General features: G+C 37.3%; 1 protein-coding gene across 5 annotated transcripts in view; it reads right to left on the minus strand.

The window, feature by feature from the left end:
- The window catches only part of dennd1a (DENN/MADD domain containing 1A), a 523,293-nt gene that overhangs the window by 6,839 nt on the left and 492,824 nt on the right, over positions 1-23,630 (minus strand). For 3 of the 5 annotated variants that reach the window (XM_043720138.1, XM_043720136.1, XM_043720141.1), the window contains 3 exons: positions 20,948-21,036; positions 3,700-3,825; positions 814-1,066 (listed from right to left, as the gene is read on the minus strand). In XM_043720138.1, coding sequence (XP_043576073.1) covers positions 814-1,066; positions 3,700-3,825; positions 20,948-21,036 — 468 coding nt within the window. The remainder of the gene's footprint in view (positions 1-813; positions 1,067-3,699; positions 3,826-20,947; positions 21,037-23,630) is intronic. The other 2 variants (XM_043720140.1, XM_043720139.1) reach the window with 1 other exon arrangement.

Below are 23,630 nucleotides of genomic sequence, written 5' to 3' on the forward strand. Positions count from 1 at the left end.
AAGAATGGTCAGCAAGGGTGGGGCAAAGACTCTTAGTGTGTTCCACTTTGTAAGGTCAGGTTCCTCAGCTGAGGGATCTCCTCCCTCCACTCATCCCAAAGCAGCACGGTGGCTCAGTGGTTAGCACTGCTGCCTCATAGCACCAGGGACCCGGGTTCAATTCCAACCTCAGGTGACAGTCTCTGTGGAGTTTGCATGTTCTCCGTGTCTACATGGGGTTTCCTCCAGGTCCTCCGGTTTCCTTCCACAGTCCACAAAGATGTGCAGCCTAGGTGGATTAGCCATGGGAAATGTAGGGTTATTGGATTGTTGTTGAGTGGGATGCTTTTCAGAGGATTGGTGAGGACTCAAATGGGCCAAATGGCCTGCTCCCACACAGTAGGGATTCTATGATTCAAAGCGAACGAACATTAGTTTACTTGCAATGCTGCCTCCAGAGTAAGTCTCCAACCCACCAGCTATGGAAGGATGAGGTCCCTCATGGGCATCCATAATGGGTGAAACGGCCATCCTTATTCAGGAGATCAGGACTGCAAAATGTTTTCAATCACTCAATCTTTATTTTCTTCTACAATTTGATAGACTTTTAAAGCTCAAGGACACAATGACTGCACTTTTCAACACAAAGTCTTTTTTTCCCCATTTTGGTCTTACTGCACAAATGGGCCTCAGCTCTATCCTTTTTTAAAATAAATTGTTCTTCCCTCTCTGCAAGAATGTACTTCACCACCATCACTGCCTATCATGATGAAGATAGTTATGATAGGATGGTCACAAAATATATCAAACAGTAAGACAATCATTTCCACAAACCTGATGCCCAAATGGATTTTCCATTTCTTCCTCCTTAGGTGTCCTCAGATCTTCCATGCTTTTGGCTTGGCTGAGGGGCTGGTGTTGCGAGGTTATCTTTATATTGCCGAAAATGTCATCCAATAAATTCACATCAATATTCCTGCCTGGCATGGAGAGGTTGGGAAAGATAGTTGGCCCAGTCCTCTTCTCTGTACTCAAGGCCTCTCCATCAGCTATATCAGATTCCTTTAAAGTTTTATATGGTTGAGGCCTGGTAATTGGAGAAGAAAAATAGACAAAGTTAGGATCGTATCGAAAAGAATGAAGCACACAGACGAACAATTTAACATTTTCCATGACTAAAGAACCTTGAAATGTGAAGTCAAGCCACATTAACACAGAATGAAAAATTTAGTTATATTATTGTCCCAGCTGTCAAGATTCCAAGTTTCATGCCAACATCCAATAGCTCTCAATGTTATGCATTGTGCTGGAGTGAAAGTTATATGTAGGTTTAAAAGCAGCCAGCTCAAAATCAGCCCTGGCTGTGTTAAATGGCAATAAGACTGGTTAGGCCAGATGTCCTACTCCTACTCCAATGTCTTGTGTCCTTTGTAACATTAATCCATGACTGCTTTCCAGCGGAATCCAGTCTTTCATACTGGTTGCTTGACTTATAGAGTCATAGCAATGTACAGCATAGAAACAGACTCTTCGGTCCAACTCATCCTTTCTGACCATATATCCCAACCCAATCTAGACCCACTTGTCAGCACACGGCCCATATCCCTCCAAACCCTTCCTATTCATATACCCATCCAGGTGCCTATTAAATATTGCAATTGTACCAGCCTCCACCACTTCCTCTGGCAGCTCATTCCATACCCGTACCACCCTCTGCGTGAAGAAGTTGCCACTTAGGTCTCTTTTATATCTTTCCCCTCTCACCCTAAACCTATGCCCTCTAGTTCCCATCACCGAGAAAAGATTTTGTCTATTTATCCGATCCATGCCCCTCATGATTTTATAAACCTCTATAAGGTCACCCCTCAGCCTCCGACGTTCCAGCCCCAGCCTATTCGACCTCTCTCTGTAGCTCAAATCGTCCAACCCTGGCAACATCCTAGTAAATCTTTTCTGAACCCTTTCAAGTTTCACAACATCCTCCCGATAGGAAGGAGACCAGAATTAAGAATGTGATAGCTATCTTGACTTTTAAAGCTGCATTTAATGAGAATGCTTTTTAAAAATTTTCTTCTCTTTACAGATTTCCTGAAAGAAGTAATTCTTAAAAGATTTTTAATGGTTTGTTTTGCAGCACAGGTTATTTTGGTATTTAGTTTACCTTTGAAGGGTTTGTGACCTAGAACCAGTTTTTTTTTGTGGTTATGGACTCTGGTCTCCAAACAAGCACAATAATATTACAATTAGCAGACTGGCCACTTCAGCAGCATAGATCATTTTGAAAAATGTTGATCATACAGTTGGTGAGTTGAACTATGACATTCTCCCACATTGGCTGAGCATCAGTCTCATTACCTGTCCTCATGAATTACTGCTGCAACACCTTGGATCTTAGATTAAGAAAGTATTGAATTAATTTCTCAGTCCTGTTCAAAGGATCGCCACATTTTGGTAGAGAAATTAAAGACAGCTCAAAAGGATCTTCTGATCATTTAATATTCACGGTATTTATGGTTATAACTCACCTTGAAAGGTAAATCAAAAGCAATTTAAAACAAATTACATATTAATGGCCTGCAGAGAATACTCAAACCCCAGGAAGTGTTATGTGAAACTTATTACCTTCAAAAGGAAGATCTCGGAAGTAGATTGTCTCGTAGAATAAAACCCTCATTCTGTACCACTCCACTATTTAGTGATGCACTAAAATTGTCATTATTTAGAGAAATGCAGTGCTTGATACATTACAGCAATTGGTTAAAAGGCATATAAATAGAAATAAAACAAAATAATCCAATTCAGTGTTATTAGTTTAGAGATATGCAGATGATTTTTGTGATGTTTTGGTCTGTTTTCCAATATTTAATTTTGAATTATAATTACCACCAACATAGAAATCTAAACCAACCAAACTATCAGGTGGCAATGCTTTTGACAGTATTCATAGTTTAGGTTTTTAAACAATACAAGTCAATTCAATTGTTCTAGCATAGTATTATGAAATGCAAAAAAGCCAGTCTGCTTTCAAGACGTCAAAGCCAGTCCTTTATGCCAATGCCAAAACAAAAGTCCAAATAAATGTTAGTGTTGGTCACAATTTCTAGTCACTATACTGTGTTCCTGGTGGTTGACTTGTGACTGGCAAAATGGGGACATTTGAAATATTATTTTAGATTATTTCAGACAGTCAGACAAAACCAGAAGGAAAATTCAAATTTAAACTCTCAAACTAACAAAACATATAGCATTACAATTGTCACATATGCTCTTAGTATATTTTGATAACTCATTCTTTTCTAATAGATTGGGAGTGAGTAAATGGTTACTATATTACAGACAAACATCCATTTTTCAACTGTCATGAAATAAATATTGGCCAGCTCTTGGATTGCAAATATTAAATCAGTATCATTGCACTGTTTGCCTCAGGTACAAGAATAACTAACATATCCGATGTTATTAACCAAATCCATTATAATATGATCAATAGGAATAGCCACTAGATCGATCTGGACATAAAAGTACTGAATCATAACAGAAACCCACAAAGAAAAGGAAATGTAATAGCTTAAATTAGATATTCAATATATGTGGCCTGCTATTTTTCTCAAATCTGGATAACCATGTACAGACTGTAGAAACCATACACTTTACATTTACTCAAAGAAGTCATGCAAAAATTTCTCAAGCAAAAGAATATAAATGAAAGAGTCAATAGACCATTCAAAAGAAGTGAAGAGAAAGCTTTCAGAGAAGGCAGATATAGAGTCCTCTTCATGGTGAAGTTCATCATCAGAGGAATCCTCAGAAAGGAAGACTGTGTAGTGTCGTGTGGGTCTTACGATGCTGAAGAAAACAGGAAGAAAATTTTAATGTACTCACTGAGGAGCAAAGGCTGAAAATCATTGACCACATACAAAGACTAATTCATGCATAAAGATTCTGAAGGGTCAACTTTCAAACCACTATATTTCAAAAGTTGTTTAAATGAAATACAAGCATACATTTTTCATGTTAAGGTATCCATATTTGTTGTAGAATATAGCCATATTTAAATCTTCTGGTATAATTTTACTTCGAAATGTTCGTCTGCTGATTAGGGTCCACATTTAAGCATTAAATTTCATCAATAACAGGAACTGCAGAGTAACAGCTAGGCAAAGATGTGCTACAAGAAAGTCTTATGTTACGTGTTAATATATAACAATGAGTCTCGAGGAAGAATTAACCACTGCAGAGTGAGAGAAAGTGAAATTTGAGTGCAAGTTCAGTTCACCATTATACTAGAGACATTAAAATCACTAATTTGTAGTTCTTAATATCATTCAAACTTTAAAGAGAACAGTTGATGCAAGATGATGATGTTGGACACTATGTAAGGAATCATCATACGTGAGGAAAATGCCTCTGACCTTTTGCGTTAGAACATAAGGTATTCGGAATCTGACACTAAGCCACACCCCAGGAGGCTGCATCATTCCTAGAATGGACATTCCAGGTACTGATTGACACATGGGTAAAACTGATAAGTTAGTGACTGCCCAATGGGAATGAGCCAGGAGGCAGTGACGGGATAGTAAGGACATTTAATGGACAAACTAAATTTTATTATTTGATACCTGCGACTGACAATTCAGAGTAAGCTAACTGTAACAGTCTAGAGGGGGAATACAATTTAGAAATACACTAGTAATAAGAGAATAAATGAGAAAATAGAAATGCGTTTGATGCTGTGAGTACCATAATTCTGTGTTGCCTCATGTTGCTAGAGTAAGGAATATGGAGCATGCACACAATTTCAGGGTGGGCAAAGGAACAATTCAGTGTGAAACCAAGACACAGATTTAGCAGGATTGAGATCTTGGAAACGAGCAGGATCTCAAAGGTAGTAATGTCAAGTTTACTCCAAATTTTCCAAGGTGGGGCATGTGGCAGAATGTGTTTTAGGATTGAGCAGAGTGATACAGATTCAATTCTTAAATTATTCAAATCTTCAGGCCAAACAGAAAATCAGCGGGACAGCATTCCTTAGAGTGCCTCCTTACACCCTCTAGTGGTCAGGTCAGGTCAGGTCAGGTAAGAATTGTTCTGGGTGGAGACCTGAGCAGTGCACTAATTCTCACGGCCATTGTCAGCACACTGTCATGAGGGAAACCACTCCATGTTTCTAAAGGTGCACTTTCCTTGGATATATTAGAATTTGTTCTTAAGTTAATAATTCCTCAGATGCTCATTATTTTATAATGAACTTAAAACATGTATTTAACTATGCTGGCGCACACATAATCGAGAAAGCTGATTATCAAATTGACAATCTTTATTCGATCACTGGTAATTGCAAACCTTTTTTTGCCAAGCTTATGTGTCAGTCATATATGCACAATCTATACAGTAAATACTGGCAACTCTGCAGAAGGAAATAGACCTTCCATGCCAGCACATCTAGATGAAGATCCACAAAACCACAAATGTCAGTTTAAATCAGTGGCACTTACTGTCTCACAAAGCAGCTGGAAGAGGACAATGGCAAATTCATCACATGTGCAGCAACATAAACTGCAAGGGCAGCGTCAGTGTGACAGCTCCATCACACTCTATACGTCTCTTTAATTTTTATCTTGTTATTTTTGACTTATTTGCAATGATGGACACATATTTTCACAAGATCACAGTCAACAGAGATTGCAAATTTGGGAGCACATGGTCAGAAATTGTGGGAAATATTGCAGAAACTAAGATGCTGTATTTGAATAATGATTGAGCTGAAGACATTATTTGCAAAATAAAAGAAGCCAGGAATGCTGTCCTGGCAACTGCAAAGGTGAAGGCAGATTTTCACAATTGTGAGAGGTGTTAATAGAGAAGAGTGGAAAAAAATTGCTTCTACCAGCAGGAAGGTTGGTAACCAGAGGCACAAAATTAGGGTAAGTGACAAAAGGGACCAGTGGTAAGACAAAAAAATTATTTTTAATATGTGTTATGATGCATTGCCTTAAAGGGAGGTAGTACATTCCAAATAGGATTAGGATAAATGTGAAGCAGACAAAAGGCAGGAATATGAGCAAGGAGCAGAGGAAGACGACTAAAAGCAAAATACTGCAGATACTGGAAATCCGAAACAAATACAGAGAGTGCTGGAGAAACTTAGCAAATCTGACAGCATATGTGGATAGAGAAACAGAGTTAACGTTTCAAGTCCAGTGTGACTCCTCTTTGGAATATGACTAATTAGATAGCTCTTCCAGAGAGCCAGGAGATGGCTTGATTGGGGGAATAGAATCATACAGTATGGAGGAGACTGTGAAATACTAAATTGAGTATGATACCTTGGGGTTAGATGCAAACTTTTGTTCAGGGCAAAAGTGTGGAAAACTATTCAGAGCTGCTCTTCTGCTCCTTGCCAAAGGAGGCACAGCTCCAAGGAACTTTCTTACCAAAATAAAACTGCAAACGATTTATCAACTGTTTATCTAAGGTAGCTTTATATGTATTTTTCTTTTTATTTATTATTTTATGGAAGTTGGTGTCATTGGTGAGGCCAGCATTTATTGCCCATCCCTACTTACCCAGAGAGCAGTGAAGAGTTTACCAAATTGCTGTGTGTCAAAGGGTCATAATCAACAAGCATGACAGATTTCTGTCGTTAGTGAACCAGAGGGTTTTTTTTACATCAATTGACAATGATTACTGTGGATGCTACTAGATTAGTTTTTTTAAAATTTGGTATTTTTATTGGAATTCAAATTCCAATGACTGGCACTGGCTTCAAATACTATTTCAAATTTATTTGTAACTGCATCCCTCCAATATTACATATTAATTGTTTAATTATCAAGTGATTGTTCATTATAATGAAAAAGTTTGTAATCTTAGATATCTCATTTAATCTCCAAGTGTGAATTCAATTTGTCACGTCCAAGGACATTGATCAGAATTCAAATGCAACTGTGGCTGGGTCAAGAGATTTTTATGATATTTACTTCTTTCTCATAGGAAATAACTTGTTAAAATATAATTGTTGTGTAAGAGCATTGAAATAAACAGAAAGCCCTGAAAACAAAAGATACAATAATTTACATCTCAAATTTTAGGTTTATTGCAGCACTTCACACAGTTGTCAAATCACAGAAAATGAATAAATGGCTTCACCTTGTTGAAATGCTCAATGAGAAACATCTTGCCTTTTGATTTGTAAGATGCCTGAAGGAGGTAATGTGTTCCCATACAGACTTCATGAACATGGTCAGGAAAGGAAAATTAAAATGTAATTCTGTAATGTGTTGCAAAAACATACATTTCTTTCTGGAACACTTTGCACAGAATCAACAATGTTCTTAAATGATAAAAATAATCTGTTTGTAATGAGAATCATCACAATTCTGAAACTAGTGTTATGACCACAATTCAAAGCAGTCAGCATGTTAAACTAGCCACAAACCCAAACTCAAACACTGCACCCATAATATTGACATTTTGACAGCTTCACAAGTGGAAGAAACTGTACAAAAACTCTATGCTTAAGGAATGGATTACCAATATCCATTGGAATTCCTTTGGACTTTGGCACCTTTCTGGACCTTTTCACATTGTGACCCCAACCCACCTCAGCATCATTAAATACCATTTATTCTTGACTGGACACTAATTCTTCTTCTAAAATCTGGATGCTTTAATTTCTGTTTCTTTGGCAGATACAGAAAATACTTTCCTATAATTTCACTTCAGATACAGTTTTTCCTACTATTAGCATCTTAACTATTAGGAAACTTGTCCAGACACAACGTTGCAAAAGAATGATGAATACACAAATATGCTTTGAATGTAAATGCACATTCAAAGTAGTCAGTTGATAAAAATACATTTCATCCTGGATTGACTTTTTGTATGCACATATCTTTCTCAAGATTGTTGCATGAGTACATCATAAATTATGATTTTACTTTTTGCATGAATCCAGCTGTGCTAGCCATTAATATTTAAATGATTCTGAAAATAAAAGCATTCATTAGTATGGGAACTGTATTTAATACTGAAGATGATGGCTGCTAAACAAACAATTTCCCTTTCTATTTTGCCAATATGGCTCTCTCCCAGAGTTGCCTCCACTGCTGGTACTTTCCACTTATCATCATCTTGTACTTATCTGACAACTGTCCAAGTGTGCTCGATGGCAAAATAGTCAACCAATGAACTCAAATCTGGTTATCACTGGTTGTCGTTTCAATCAAGCAGGCTTTTGTAACCTGGATGGTGTCAAGCTTCTTGTGTGTTGTCAGGGTTGAACTCATCCAGGCAAGTGAGAATGTTCCTTGTAGATGGTGGCAGGCTTTGGGGAGTTAGAGGATGAGTTTCTTGCTGCAGGATTCCTAGCCACTGACCTGGTCTTGTAGCCACTGTATTATTATAGCTAGTTCAGTTTAGTTTCTGGTCAAAGGATGTGGATAGTGGGGGATGCAGTGATGGTGACACCATTAATGTCAAGGGTGTTACATACCAGACCAAAACAAATCAAGGAGTTAGCTTAGACCCTAACATTTATTTTATTTAGAGGCATATGTAAGGCGTTGTGTTTCAGATGTGGTTCAATTGGTCAAACTACTCAGGTTTAAGCAAAACAAACTTTATTCTTACACCACAGTTAAAAGACAAACAAAGAACTGGAATAATTTTAATTCTATAAAAATACTTGACAAAATAATGTAAAAACTGAAAGAACTGCAGATGCTGTAAATCAGAGACAAAAACAGAAGTTGTGGGAAAAGTTCAACAGGTCTGGCAAAATATATGTGAAGAGAAAACAGAGTTAACGTTTTGGGTCCAGCGACCCTTCCTCAGAATGGAGGAAGCTCTGAGAAATGGTCACAAAACCTGAAACAATAACTTGGATTTTTGAGCTGAGCTTTCCCTGCAACTTCTGTTTTTGTAACAAAATAATGTATCATTTAACTTCTACTCATTAACTGTTTCAATATAGGAGCATCCCAAAAACACACCTGTAGCAAAGGCAAATTCAGCAAAACAGATTTCCCTCACTCGCTATCTCCTCCCGTCTAGAAGGAACACTGACAGAATGAATCTAGCATCAGAAAGACAATGCAAGCTTTTGCAGCAGCAGAGAGTGAGCTGTATCTAGCAGCTTCAATTCCAAAACCCCAACTTCAACAATTGAAAGTAAAACTAAAAGCCTGGGTCTGAGAGAGTCTGACTCCACCCACTGATGCTTTTGTCTAATTAAAAGAAAAAAAACACCCAGAGCTATTTGCTCTGCTTTCCATGGAGCAGCGACCTGGGGACCAGGTTTACAATGTCTCTTGAAGAGAGAAACAAGACAAAACAAATCCCTCTCAAAGCCACATCATCGCAAAGGGCAATTATCGATTTTTGGAGATGGTGATTGCCTGCCACTTATGTGGCATGAATGATATTTGCCACTTGTCAGCTCAAATGAGGATGTTGTCCAGATCTTTCTCCTAGTTGTCCATATCTTGTTATATTAGGGCATGGACCGATTTAGGAACTGAACATTTAGGTGCTGAACGTTATGTAGCCATTAGTGAACCTCCCCACTTCTGACCTTATGATGGTAGTTTAGAAAGTCACTGATGAAACAGCTAAAGTTGGTTGGGCCAAGGACACTTGCTGAGGAACTCCTGCAGAGATGCCTCGGAGCTGAGATGACTGACCTCCAACAACTATACCCTATCTTTTTTTGCACAAGTATGACAACAACAAGTGGAGAGTTTTCTCTGGTGCTCATTGATTCAAGTTTTGCTGGTGCTCCTTGATGCTACATTTGGTCAAATGTGGTTTTGATGTCAAAGACCGTAATTCTCACCTCATCTCGAGGATTCAGTTCTTTTGTCCATGCTTGGATCAAGGCTGTCATGCGGCCAGGAGCTGAGTGTCCTGATTGAACCCAAACTGGGTCAGTGAGTAGGTTACTGCTGAGCAAGTGCTGTTTGATTACACTTTTCATCAGCTTACTGATGATTGAGGGTACACTGATGGGGCAGTAACTGACTGGGTTGGATTTGTCCTGCTTTTGTGTACAGGACATACCTGGGCAATTTCCATATGGTCAGGCAGATGGCAGTGTTGTAGCTGTACTGGAACAGCTTGGCTAGTGGAATGGCAAGTTTTACAGCACAAGTCTTCAGTACTATTGCCGGAAATTTGTCAGGGCCCATAGCCTTTGCAGAGTCCACTATCTCCAACTGTTTCTTGATATCACATGGAATGAATTGAATTGGCTGAAGACTGGTGTCTGCAATGTTGGGACCATAGGAGATGGTTGACATGAGTCATCCACTTGCCATTTCTGACTGATGAGTGTTGTGAATGCTTCACATCTCTCTCTTCTGCTGTTATGTTGGCCGCTGATGTAAGGACACATTCAGGGGCCACAGCAAAAACAAGTAAACAGGCAACAATAGGAATTGAGTCATCAGCTCACCTCATAGCTCTTAAATAAAACAAAGACGGTGGAATTTCCCACATGATCTCCCACCATAATTTGGACACTCAGCTCCTGGCCGCATGACAGCCTTGATCCAAGCATGGACAAAAACTGGACAAAATGTGTAAGAAATATTTATCCAGGATTGCCACTGAAATTACAGCAGGGGAACAGACAAGACCTTGGGAAATTCTACCTCTTCCTTGCTGACATTTCAGATTATTGGTAACTCAACTATTCAATTTCAGTGAATCAATATGGTCAGTCTTGTATTGAACTGTTGAGCCATCCTTAATAGGGAAGGCTTCTCCTGAATAATGACTCCTTGTGGCAACATGATCTCTTAAAGCACTGGTCACTTTCTGGTATTTTGATTGATTGGTATATTTTTGAATGTGAGTTCTGATTGAGAGTGCAGGTAGAGTGTTTCAGTGGTCAACATCACATCGACACCTAATCCAGTCCATGCCTAACATCCACCTCCTGGCGGGGACTCTTGGGCAACAACATCAGGAACCTTGGCCCTTTTTGTGTCTAGGCGGAGAGATGGTGATAAAATGCTGCAGCACTGCACACACCATTTGATATGAAAGTAAGGCCCTTACTTATAGCATAATAATTCCTAACTTGAAAACTGTAATTGGGGTAAAGTTTTAAAGGATGCTGTTTCTTATTTGTCACAAATGTGGGGAATACTGCACCCAACACATTCCATACAATTTCTTGAAATACTGTGCCACTCCAAGTGTATGATTATATATCAGACTGTTCATTAGGATGCTGAAGTGCAGTCATAATAATGTGTTCCTCAGATCCAATATATGGATGCAGGGAAAAGCAGAAGTTATATAAATCGCAAAAAAAAACCCACAAGTCTTAGAACATTGAAATGTTTAACTATTATAAACAATTATTTTGCAAATGTGACTACAAGGGTCACATTGAGCTTTCCTCAGTGTTTCTCTTGATTTCCAGTCTCCTGTTAAATGACTAGAAATATAATCTCAGCAAAACACTCTATATTCTTAATTAATCTGACTCAGTATCCATTCTGACGTTTACTACCTGCTTGGATATCACACTGAGGAATCTGTCTGTGGAAAGGCAGGTCGCAGCAAGGGCTGGTACATAGAAAACAACCATAAATAAGGAAAAAGATTTTCTGTCTGTCTCAGCTATAAACACCATCAGGCTCTGCATGACTGCACCAACCCCTGCCTCCTAATCCCTTGGCTGAGTTACAATGTGGATGACTTGCCCCTCTATTTTAATGTCTCGTTATCATGTCCTCTGTTACTGTTAGCATGTGACAAAAATGACAGCAGAGGCTGTTCCTTGTAAAATATCATGTAACAAATACAGCTCTACAAAATTCAAGATTCGCTTCATAGCTTATGATGGTGTGGGTTTATTTTAATGAGGAAAGACCACATCTTCAGGGTATTTTTTTTCTGCCAGAATGCATTAAAAAGTGAATTTCAATCAAGTGATTAGAAATGAAATGTGACAAACCCAAACGTATATAAAATAAATTGACACCAATAATAAAAGGAATTTTCAGATGTTTGATTTTATTATAAAAGGAGCCTTGTCATCTAATATGAAATTGTTTAAATATGTAAGCAAAGTATTCTATATAGATATAGTGTTGAAAATCTAATAAATAATTATAAGCCATATATTTTCTGCATAGTTAACTATAAAACATGAAGCAAGTATCCAGTGTATAGAAAAGTGTGAGGATTCTTGAATACACGCTCTTTAGACCACCCTACACCAAATCTCAATACATATTTAAATACACTTCAGGGAACAGTTTCGCACACAATTGTTCTGCATTCTGCAACAACATTACCCTTCAAGATGCACTAAGACCAACAATTGAGCTTTCAGCCAGAGCAAATATTAAGTGTGTGTGGTAGCTGTGTTCAGCAAACATGAAATTCACAAAAACTGATGCTGATCCTGTTCTTAATTTCTCTGCCATCCTGCTGTTCAACTGAAATCCTGAGTGTCTGACACAGAAAATGGCTAATAATCACTTTTGCTTCAGACCTGGTGGAAGTGAAAAGACAGTTCTTCAGAACATTATTCCAAAGCACTGTGTCACTCAGGATTCTTGAAGATATCATCGTAAACCTTTGATCCACAATGCTTGTCTAGAATGTGCCAAAATTCAAGTCTTCATTATTACAATGGGAATATAGAGAATTAGGCATGCTCGGAAAGAGTACTCAGAAAAAAAATGTTTCATGCAAAAGCAGTTTCATGCTATTAAATACATACCAGAGGCTAACATTAATTCAACATTCCATTAATCCATTTACATTTTTACTAGCTGTTTACAAAACTTCCTATTTTCAGAGGCATTATAGCCACAAAACATGGGCAAATCTATGAATTCCACTAATTTATAAAATATTAACCTAAAATTTGTTTCTTAGAAAACCAATAGCTTATTTAAAAGGTGAATGATCTCAGTTTTTTTGTTCTTATTCTGGAAGCGTTCATTAAAAATTGTTTTAATTTGTTGTCACTTCCCTTAAGTTGTCCTGTGTAATATAGCCTCCTTTGGTTCAAGGAAGACAGGCAAACTGCTTCAGAGGTTTTGCCAAAATCATTCTGTAATTTGCCACTGCCGTGCATGTCTATGATTATTTTTCCCTCTCTGTGGAAGTGGCTGCTCTCCAAAACTGGGACGGTGGAATATGAGCAATCAGAAACACGAGCTAGTGCCATATGGCTGTATGGCATCCGATCACACCTCACTTTCCCACTGGTGCTGGATGTAGTTAAATACAAAGCACAACTCTGTGCTGCAAAGGACATCCTTTTGCACAAACATGCTGTCAGCTCAATATTCCCTGAATGTAAGGAACCTGAAGTGAAGTCAAACTTTCCTGCAGCAATTAAACAATCAGCCAATTCACCTAGAGACATTTATGTGTTTTATTAACTTAAAGTTTATATCTTCACAATGGTATTTTCTCCTGTTAGTTATAGTGAAATAAACAGAATTTTTGGAATTGCTTTCAGCTTTTGCGTCAAAACACGGTTGCCACTTATTCTTTTTTCCCACACTGTACCCACAGCAATGTGACCCTTCACACAAATCTCCACTATTATTTTACAGCAAGTCTGGTGCTGTGTGGCAGGACAGCAAAAGGAATTCACAGCTTAATATCAAAAAATGCACAGCATGTGCCAGAAGACAAGTGGGTTGCTAGGCCCCAAGATCTCTGTCAAATTATTCTGCAATGCTCTGCTGTTCAGAAATCACTTCCACTAACTCATTCCTAACTACCTAGTTTAAAATAAATATGGCTCTTATATACTTTTGTATGGAATGAAAGGGTTCAATTCAACAATTACTTACACTAGACTCTTACCTCAGTCATCGTCAAGTTGGCATACTGGCTGCTCACATACAGAAAGCAACTGGAAGTGAAAAGGCTAGCCTCTCTCTTCTAAATGTGAATAATAAGTTGTAAAAGAGGTCCTGGGTATTAAGGCACAAGAGCATTGAAATTAGGGTAAAGCCTGCAGATGTGAATTAACAGCATAATAACTTCCCAGTGACCAATCAGCTGCTTTGGGACTTCAGTGAGTTTATCTGGTAAATAATTGAGCCACGCACACCAGAAGATTCCTAAATTTGAACTCCGGTCAGATTTCAGGTAGCTGTGTTAGGAGTGTATGAGTAACATTAATGACACCGAAACTGACTCTGGCGAACAAAGCAACCAAGGTTCCTGCTTCTATTCAAAAGCAAGTGTCCTGTGTACATTAAATAATGCTGGGATTTTCAGCAACAGAGAAAGAAAGTTTTTCACATAACTCCTCAATGATTTTAATGTGCATTTTGTATTGACTTGTTATTTAGATAAATACAGGCGTTAAGGACTAAACAGGCTTCCAACCAGATGCCCACAGAGATTGTTAGGAAAGAGACAACAGGCATATTGCAAAGTGACAGCAATCTGTATAAGATCTGGGACCATGCTGCCCATTAGATTAACCTGCTCATCACTTTCATGGATGGCAATCCAATGGAATGGATCACCATTTCATTCCATGGAAATTTGAGATGATGAGCAGTCAGTGCCAAAACTCTCACTAGTTGCTGTTCTTCCAGTGGTACCTATCTCTAATGTACCTGTACTTGGAGTGGTGCATCTGTTTAAAAAAAAAGATTCCACCACCCCTTCTTCCTGAGGACTCATTTCCCAAAGGCAGCCACATTCACTAATACAAACATGCTTCAAGTTTTGTAAACTGTTTGAAAGGCAGCTGGGAGAGAAACTGGAGGATCTCAGGCTTTTTGTTTGGTGTAATGTTGTCCTGATGTATGTTCTTTCCCTGGTAAGGGTAGGCGGAATAATGAGGGCTACTAGTTGGAGGAGAAGCTCTTGAATATTCAAAACAACGTTTGAATTTAGGTAGAACCTTGCAACAATAACTGCAATGTAGGACAATGTTCAACCCCATCAAATTAAGCTGAGACTAAACTCAACAAAGTCATTCAGATATTCAGGCAGACATCACAGGAAAATAAAATGATTATATAACCTGCGGATGGTTGACAGCAATTTCTTAAGTCTGGTCCACCCATCATATCATTGTGCCACACACCATTGGGGGGTTAACTCTTGATGATTTTTGAAATGACCTAACAAGCTCCAATTTTATAAATAATCATTTTGCTAATAAGTGTGCTATGTTGGCACCACCCATACTGCTGTTTTACAAATACAATATTAACACACTAAGAACCACAGATGAGTCCAACAAACAAGAGGGAATAGCAAGGAAATGGAATGCCCTGAAGGTGAAAAGACAGAAAAATGACATGTAAATGATGTTGGTTAATGAGGAAGAAATTAGTGGACTCCTTTGATAATATCAGAACCCTGAAGAATTATGCTGCATCCTTTACTTGTAAACAAAAAGTGACATATTTCAAATGAAATATTGCACTGCAATATTGTGTGATTAAACAAGAAACAATAGAATGGAAAAGCGAGTTTAGAAGCCAATACTTAGAGTACAAAATATAACACCATCTGAGCATAATTTCAAGATGTTATCAGAACTCCAATTCTCAGAAACAAAGTTCCTGAGGTCATCAAACATTCTGCTGTCTACATATAAGTTTCCACCAAGTCCTGTTCACCCAGCAGTCCTGTTCCTATTGATATATCCTGACTCTTTGGTCAAACAACGCCTTGATTCAAAAATTCTCAGATTGGTTTTCAAATCTGTCCATGACCTGGCCTTTCCTGATCCATGTATTTTCCCTCCGAGCTACAACACTTCAAGATAACTCCACTCATCCAATCCCATAGAACATCATACTACAGAATCATTATGGTGCAGAAAGAGGCTATTCTGTGTGTATTCCGTCATGTGTGTACTGGATTTCTTAGCATTTTACCTTTGCTCCAATCTCCTGCCTTATCTCTGTAACCCAGCACATTGTTTCTATTCAAATTATCGTCCCAAAGCTCTCTTACCACACGAAAGGTTGACAGATAATTACAAGTTTTTGTTAATATGTTTAGATGAACTAGCAGTTGCTCCCTTAGATTGCATGGTCTCCATACCTTGCTAATTTACCTAATTACTTTGAGTGATAGTTAAGAAATATGATTCAGGCCTTCCCACTTCCATATCCTTCTAAAGCTAGTCTATCAAAAATCTAGTGCATTTAGTCCTATTAACACCGCACCAGGAAACAAAATGAAATGCTTAATTGAAATGCGTCAATTAAAAAAATAGATTTTACATATTGAATATATTAACCTCTATGACACTTCATCTCAAAGGAACTAAGCAGCTCATTGGGATTCACATACATTCTAAGTAGTGAATTGTTTGCTAAATATTAATGACGTTCATATAGTTTTATATACACAAGTAATGGAAAAATGCTAATAAAAGATGTAAATTCAATACATTGGGGTACATCCTTCCATTCTTTTTGTAATGGAGTTCAATTATAAATTACCTGACCAGTTCAACAAAGGTCAATGTTCAGTCCTAATTAAAAAATATTAGAAAACCTTAGAGAAGGTTGTTCCCATTGTCAAATTAAAGAGCTACATGGAATAATCTACTAGCAGGTTACTGCCAATTTAGAAATACAGCCCTCACAGATTTCTTACACATAATCAGCTCATGTGGACTCTTAAAAAATGAAAGAAAATTCTCAACTTCAGTTGTATCAAATGTTCTGTCTGAGAGCAAATTTAATGGAAAAGCTACATCACATTATATGTGATAAATTAATTGATTATAAAGTGAGAACAGCACGGATTGTAAATTTTACTTTGAATTAACACTTAATTCTGTTAAAAAAAATATGAATTGTTAACTTTTATGCCTGACAGATGTACATCTCGAGTGCCTTCATTTTTATTTCTACTTGGTAAAGGTATTAAGACAGGAAATTAAAACATTAACTACTTCTTTTAGAGCTATTCTGTATCGCAGTGCTTACCTTATTCCACAAGGAGGCAATAAAGTTACATAACAGAAATGAAGCATTACATGATTGGAATCACGAAAGGGCCAGCTAATCCTAGAATAAATGTTCGCCTAATTTGCAACTTCTGCAAGCTGAAGTTACAAGAAAACTTTGGGTTTGGTGAGAGTTCCATACAAGTGTGTTTTTTGAAAAATGTATTAAAGTGATTACAATGTACAGCAAGAATGGTCATTATTTTTGGATTTCTCCAAATTGACTATCCATTCAACAATATTCAGAATTAAAATATCCAAGGATTGATGAGAGTGCAATATAATGTACATGTATATTCTGGAAAGGAAACTTTGTACTCAAAAGATTTAAACTCTTGTGTTGATTTTCTTAGCTGAAATTAAGATTTATGATGATGGAGAAGGTAGACACTGGAAAATGAATTAAGATCTTGACATTGAAAACCTGAACAAACTGGACAATTTTATCTGGGTTACAATATTATAACATTAAAACAAACATTTAAAAATATGGGTGAAATGTATCACCAGTTTCATCTTAACAAATGTGAGAATTATTTTCTTCCTTTATACTTTTGTGCTACATTTCCATTCCTCAATGAGGTCATCAGGTCAGTGCTCTGCACTCAGGGCTTCACAAATGACTATTGGAACATCCAAAGAGAAACTTGTTTAGCCTATTTTCCACAGGAAAGCTATTCAACTCTGTATAGTGCCTTCCCACATAGTCTGTCCACCACAGGTATAAAACCACACCTTTCAATAGAAGGGAACTCCATTCAGAATTCTATTTTGTTTGACAGCTTTTTAACTGAAATTTATATTAAAAATGAGTTAATAAATGTGCAAGCATTATAGCCAATAATCTGAAACATGTTTATTACTCATTTCTTCTGTATCGGGCTACATTTCTTTCTCAGGTCATCTGTATCTGCCACAGTTTGTGTTTAATGAGAAGTGAGTTTATTTCATGTGCAAAATGTGTTAATAGAGATAAAGGTTTCAGTTTGTCAGTCTTGTCCAATCCTCTGTCTAAATTCATACATATCAATGGTGCTTCAGAAGAACAAGTCTACATTGTCATGGCTTACTGCTGCAATGATCAAAACATAAAGCCACCAGGATGGCGACAACACAAGATAACAAGTAAAAATCTATTGCTGAATTATGGTCTAACCTGACACATTACCTAGCTTCAAACACCAAAAGTACAATTGTGCACTAAATAAATCTAAGCATTAAAACCTCAAATAAAATGATCAGACATGATACAGAATCACAGTTTTACAAAAATAAATGCATTTTGTAAAATAAATTGTCATGCTGCCCTAGGTCTCAACATTTCATTTGTATTACACACTGATTGGTTTAGATGTATGAGTTTCTTACAATCATTGATTCATCTTCCAATTTCTAACTCACAACCGTGCAGATATATTTCTCGCCTCTTACATTTACTTATCATGTGAAGGAAACAGCAACTGGCCAATTTCAAACAAGGTGACCCTAAAACGAACACAGGTAGAGAAACTACCACTGTCCACAAGAGCCCTCAAAACTACATTTCTATTTTATATATATTATACACATGCACACATTAAATCAGAGAATGATACAGCACAGAAGCAGGCCATCTTGCTCAATGCAACTACACTGGTTCTTTGAAACAGCCATCCAATTAATTCTATTCCTATGTACAGTCCAGTCAAATATTTGCCCTTCCGCAAATATCAAATGCCCACTTTAATTTTACAACAGAATCTGCTTCCATTGCCCTTCTGTACAGAGATTTTATTGATCTGTAAAGTACCACCCAGGGTGTCTTTGGCAGTGTGGTTGTGTTCCTATATCTAGTTCTGACATTCTAGCTTCAAGCCCCACTTCCCCTACAGGTGTGTCATATCATATCTGAACAGGTGGATTGACAATTTTAAAAATTATTTTTCTTCTTCCTCAAGTTGGTTTTGGTTCCTTTGTAAATTGTCTTCCTTCTGTGTTTTGTAGTTTATGATCCTTCTGGATTGGAAAACTTCTCCTGATTTTAGATATTTTTGAATCAATCAGAGATACTGTGAAGCACCTTGGACTTCCTTGCTCAGCTCAACATAATTTTAAACAGCTTTATCAAATTTATTTCTGCTCTGGGGAAAACAATTCCATGATACCTAATCCCTTTAATATAACCATAGCCTTTGTTCTGCAAAATCAATAAATTTCTGCACCACGCACAATTTTATTTTGCGTCTGTGAGTACTTGGTGATAAAGAATACTTGAAACTGAGAATACTTTACCAAGCAATAGCTTAGAAATTCAACAGTAGTGAAGCATGACTCAAAAAACGCTGCCCAAAGTGTTCTCTGTAATGTGGTTTACTCCTTCCTCCAGGGAAATTTAAATCTGCTCTAAGTCATGCTCATTGTCAAGCAGCGGCTATGTCGTCAGCAAAATGGCAGGCAGCCAATCAAATTGAAACACTTGCACGCGCACACTTGAAGAAAACCAGGAAGTTAAGTACTGAAATAATTATGAACGGATTGAGATAGGGTTAGGCTTAAATAAGGATTAAAAATTACATTTTAAACAAAATCTAAGTTTATTTCCAGAAAAGTCTGATAATGAACATTTAGAAGATTAGCTTTTCAAGTCCATTCAGCACTGATTACGAAGTTAATTTTACCATAAAAAAATCAATTTAGAGTTTATTCATCTATTTTTAAGGGATTTTTTCAAACAGGAGAGCAACAGAAAAATCAGCAATTCCAATGAATAGCCTGTTTTCAATTTGGGGGTTGGGGAGAGGTGAGAAGTCTCTGGAGAAGCTTGAAATCACTGACAACTACTTCTAGATTTTCATACTATTCTATGCATGTGCAATCTCCAGAAGTTGTTGTCACTTTCAGTAATGACGGCAAACATTGGCAGTTTTATGAGCAACAAAGCAGCACTCTGTTCCACATAAAGTTGCAAAAAACTTGGATAAGTTAATATCGTCTGTTAGACAATAGCTATACATATTTGAGAATTTCTTTCCAAATGATACTTAAGTTTCTTCACCAAAAAGTACAGACATTTGCCTGTCACATTTTGGTGGCACAAAAACAATACTGGGATATATTTAAAAGAGGTAATATTTCACTCCATGTTTAAGATTATTAACACCTTAAGGATTGACCCAGTTCAAATTGCACCAAACTCTAGGGAATTAGTCATCCCAACTTCAAATGTACAATTCTGCTTGTTGTTCTACCCTGACTCACAGCCCAGTCTGAAGCATGTTAATTTTTTTATATTCCTCGATGGCAGCATCTTTTTTTTCTGTTTCTTAAAATTCATTACTAATAACAACATAAAGCCAAATATATGCCAGCTTGTTTCATTCACCAACAATGGAATATAGAATGGATTGGACATACGTTTATGTTTAATGATAGATCACATTGCCCAAGTAGAAAAGTGACAATCTAGTGCCAATATTTTATCAAAACCAAAGCAGAGGTTCTTTTTAACTGATGTGAGAGACCCCTTGAACTTAGTTACCGAGTTAACATTGTCAAGTTAAGACAATTTGACATGTTGCTATTGCAAAATATCATAGAGATATGAGAGCAGGCAAATATGGAAATTAATCATAATAGAGATATTATAGATGTGTAAAGATTTTAAAACCTGAAAAGTTGTAAGTGAAGAATATTTCTGTTTTGCCAAGGTTAACACATCAGATTTACTTTTACGTATATTACTTGTCTAGCAACTCTTTGTATAATGTAACATGAAAAACATTAACTTAAGTTACACAATAAATCACTTGTACACATACCATATGTTACCTGACAATTTAGTTCAGGCAAGAATAAAATAATTCAACATCGTAAATGTGGGGACAATATGCTAAGCTTGCTGCCTATAATTAGCTGCAAATTGAGAAAGTTTGAAGGGTTAACTGTAAGCATGGTTATATATGTTTAGTTTCTTATGTTAACTTTTAACTGGTAAAGCTAGCAGCCAATACTTACTGCTCTGGACTTGAAATGGAGGATATTCGAGCCTCTACTGGCAGTGCATTACCTCTTGGTTTCTTAACTGGTGGTCTTGGAGGACGTGCCTGTTTACACAGATTTGTATTAGAACAAAACTTGTCAGTATTAAAACATTATTGCAGACAGTGTCCTGAAAAAAATCGATTCTAGCTATCCAGAAGTTGAAGAATGAAATGCACAGACTAAAATTTTCAAGTAATAGTTAAATACATGTATGCAGAACAGGCCAAGCAGATATGGAAGAAACCCAAACAGAGAGCTTGTTATCACTTCAGATTTAGTTTGTCAACATCCTCTGATTCAAACTTGCCATTCAGAATAAAGGATACCCTGGTCAACCAAGTAGAGACTCTGTACAAAATCATGAGGCATTAATCTATGTCAAACCCGGGAGGAGTGTGACAATGACACTGCTGTAACCTAATGGATTGAAGAAAAAAATTCTGTTTCACATTTTTCTTAAAACAAAACCTACTTAAGCTTTGGAAGCCTGCTACCAAATAATAGCTGCTATTAGGTCATCAAATGTCTGTCTTGAATTAATCAGAGGAGTTCATGAAAACACTGTTCAATCAACTATCAGCTACTCAACAAAGATACCATCCATGGATGAATAAGGCCTTCTCCTGACATTATTCATTAAACATGTCCCTAAAGAAAGTCAACCAGATGCTTATTTTTATGAAATGTACTGTACATCGCAAGAGATACTGACAATCTGAACTGAACAGATTAATAAATTAAGGACACAAACCTGAAACAAAAGCAAGATGCTCAGAAAGACAGAACAACAAGTATGTTTAATGTAGTTTGTAACATGCTAAGGGAAATCTGTGAGCATTCGGAATGGGAAGAATTAAAGCTGTCAATTTGTGCAGCTCACCATGCTGTGAGAATGCTAAAAAACTACACATTTATAAGTTCAAAATGAATGTGCAGGCAGCAGGGAATGAGAGTCAAATACGAGCAACAGGTTTGGACGATGTCATACTTTCTGTGCAACACCTGAAGTCTGAGGTTGGATTAGACATTAATTCAGTCCAGGGTATTGATTCTCTCAAACCACAGACACCTTGATTGTAATGGATTCTCAGTTGTCAGTGGAAGTACTCAGGTGATTCTCAAAGCCTCCCATGAGACAGTAATACTGAAGAATCCAGCATCACACTGAAAAAATATTTTTCAAAGTTCAGTATAGAGTAAACCATTATAGATGGTTGAGATAATAAATACAGAATCAATATATCATACCAAGAATGCCTGTTTCACGCCTTTTGTATTCCTACCAGCCACCAGGTTTGGTGAAACTTTCCATGCCAAACAGCTTCTGTTGGTAGTGTGATGGAAACTGGGAGGGTTGACAGTTCTTAGCATTCCAATAACAGCAGTTTACATGCTTGTATAGTGGTATGTTTACTGATATTCTCACTGCAGACCATATTGAACTTCTTTGGTAGATAAAATATAAAGTTTTATTTAGGCTTCTTAAGAACTGTAATGTTCTAAAGAAAGGTCATTACATTCAAAAGGTTAACTGTTTTCTCTCCTTAGGTGCTACCAGACCTGCTGAGTTTTTCCGGCAATTTCTGTTTTTGTGTGTTTCAGATCTCCGGCATCCACAGTTCTTTGTTTTATTTGAGGGACCTACCATCTCTGCATGGTCTGGCCTTCATGTGATTTCAGCACCACAATACAATTGTCTTAATGCTCTTTGGAACAAGCAGGAATAAGCAATAAATGTTGCTATCATCCATGTCTAGAGACAGCAATTGTAGAATTTCCTATACAGTCAGACAGCAGCCAAGAAATACATCCCATGTGGCTGGTAAGTTCTACAATATACGATATCTGAAAATGTGAGAGTAAGGGGGAGTTGTGAAAGGGCTTGAGGACCTTGTAGCAAGCTTGTAATGATGTCACAGAGCTGTTCCCCTATTGGGCATAAATAGCAGACTGTGTAGGTGGTAGTTAGGTGTGACAGATTGATGAATGCACACATGGAGAATAGTTTTTCAAGAATCTAACAGTAAGATTAGAGTCTGGTATATCTTTAGTTACCATGTACAGTAGTAGTTGGCATAAATAGGCTTCTTTAGAACAATTTATTATATAAACCTGAAGACAGTTTTTGACCATGCCTTCTCTTTGTCCAGCCTGTCTTGAACCCAAACACTTATATGAGAGCATAAATATACACAATGTAAGGGAATGCACTGAGGTTCTGCATATATTTGATTCACTGGGTTGCTTGCCCCTGCTTCAGGTTCCCTGTTGGCTGCTTCCTCTCATCCTCCGTCATCCTTCTCAATGTGATTTTCTCTATTCTCCATTTCCACTCCTGTGTTTCAGGAAGCATCTGATTAAGAAATGCCAGAATCAAGAGGGAGAGCCATATACAGGAAATAGAAATACAGGGGACCAGCTGCCTCTCAGCACCAGAACAATCACATGTTGAAAGGTGCCACGTGTTTGTCCCCAAGCAAGTCCTTATTGTGACTACCAAAATTAGCTGTTTTTTTCAGCACATGACAAAAAAGGGCTTCACATTTGGAAAGTTGATGTCGCACTAGGGAATGAAATCAATTACTAAAAAGCAAACACTACATTTACAGTCATCTGTATTTTGGATGATGAAATACATACACCCATTATAGTCTAT

The sequence above is a fragment of the Chiloscyllium plagiosum genome, chromosome 30 (assembly GCF_004010195.1).
Source record: "Chiloscyllium plagiosum isolate BGI_BamShark_2017 chromosome 30, ASM401019v2, whole genome shotgun sequence".
In the NCBI taxonomy this organism is placed as follows: domain Eukaryota; kingdom Metazoa; phylum Chordata; class Chondrichthyes; order Orectolobiformes; family Hemiscylliidae; genus Chiloscyllium; species Chiloscyllium plagiosum.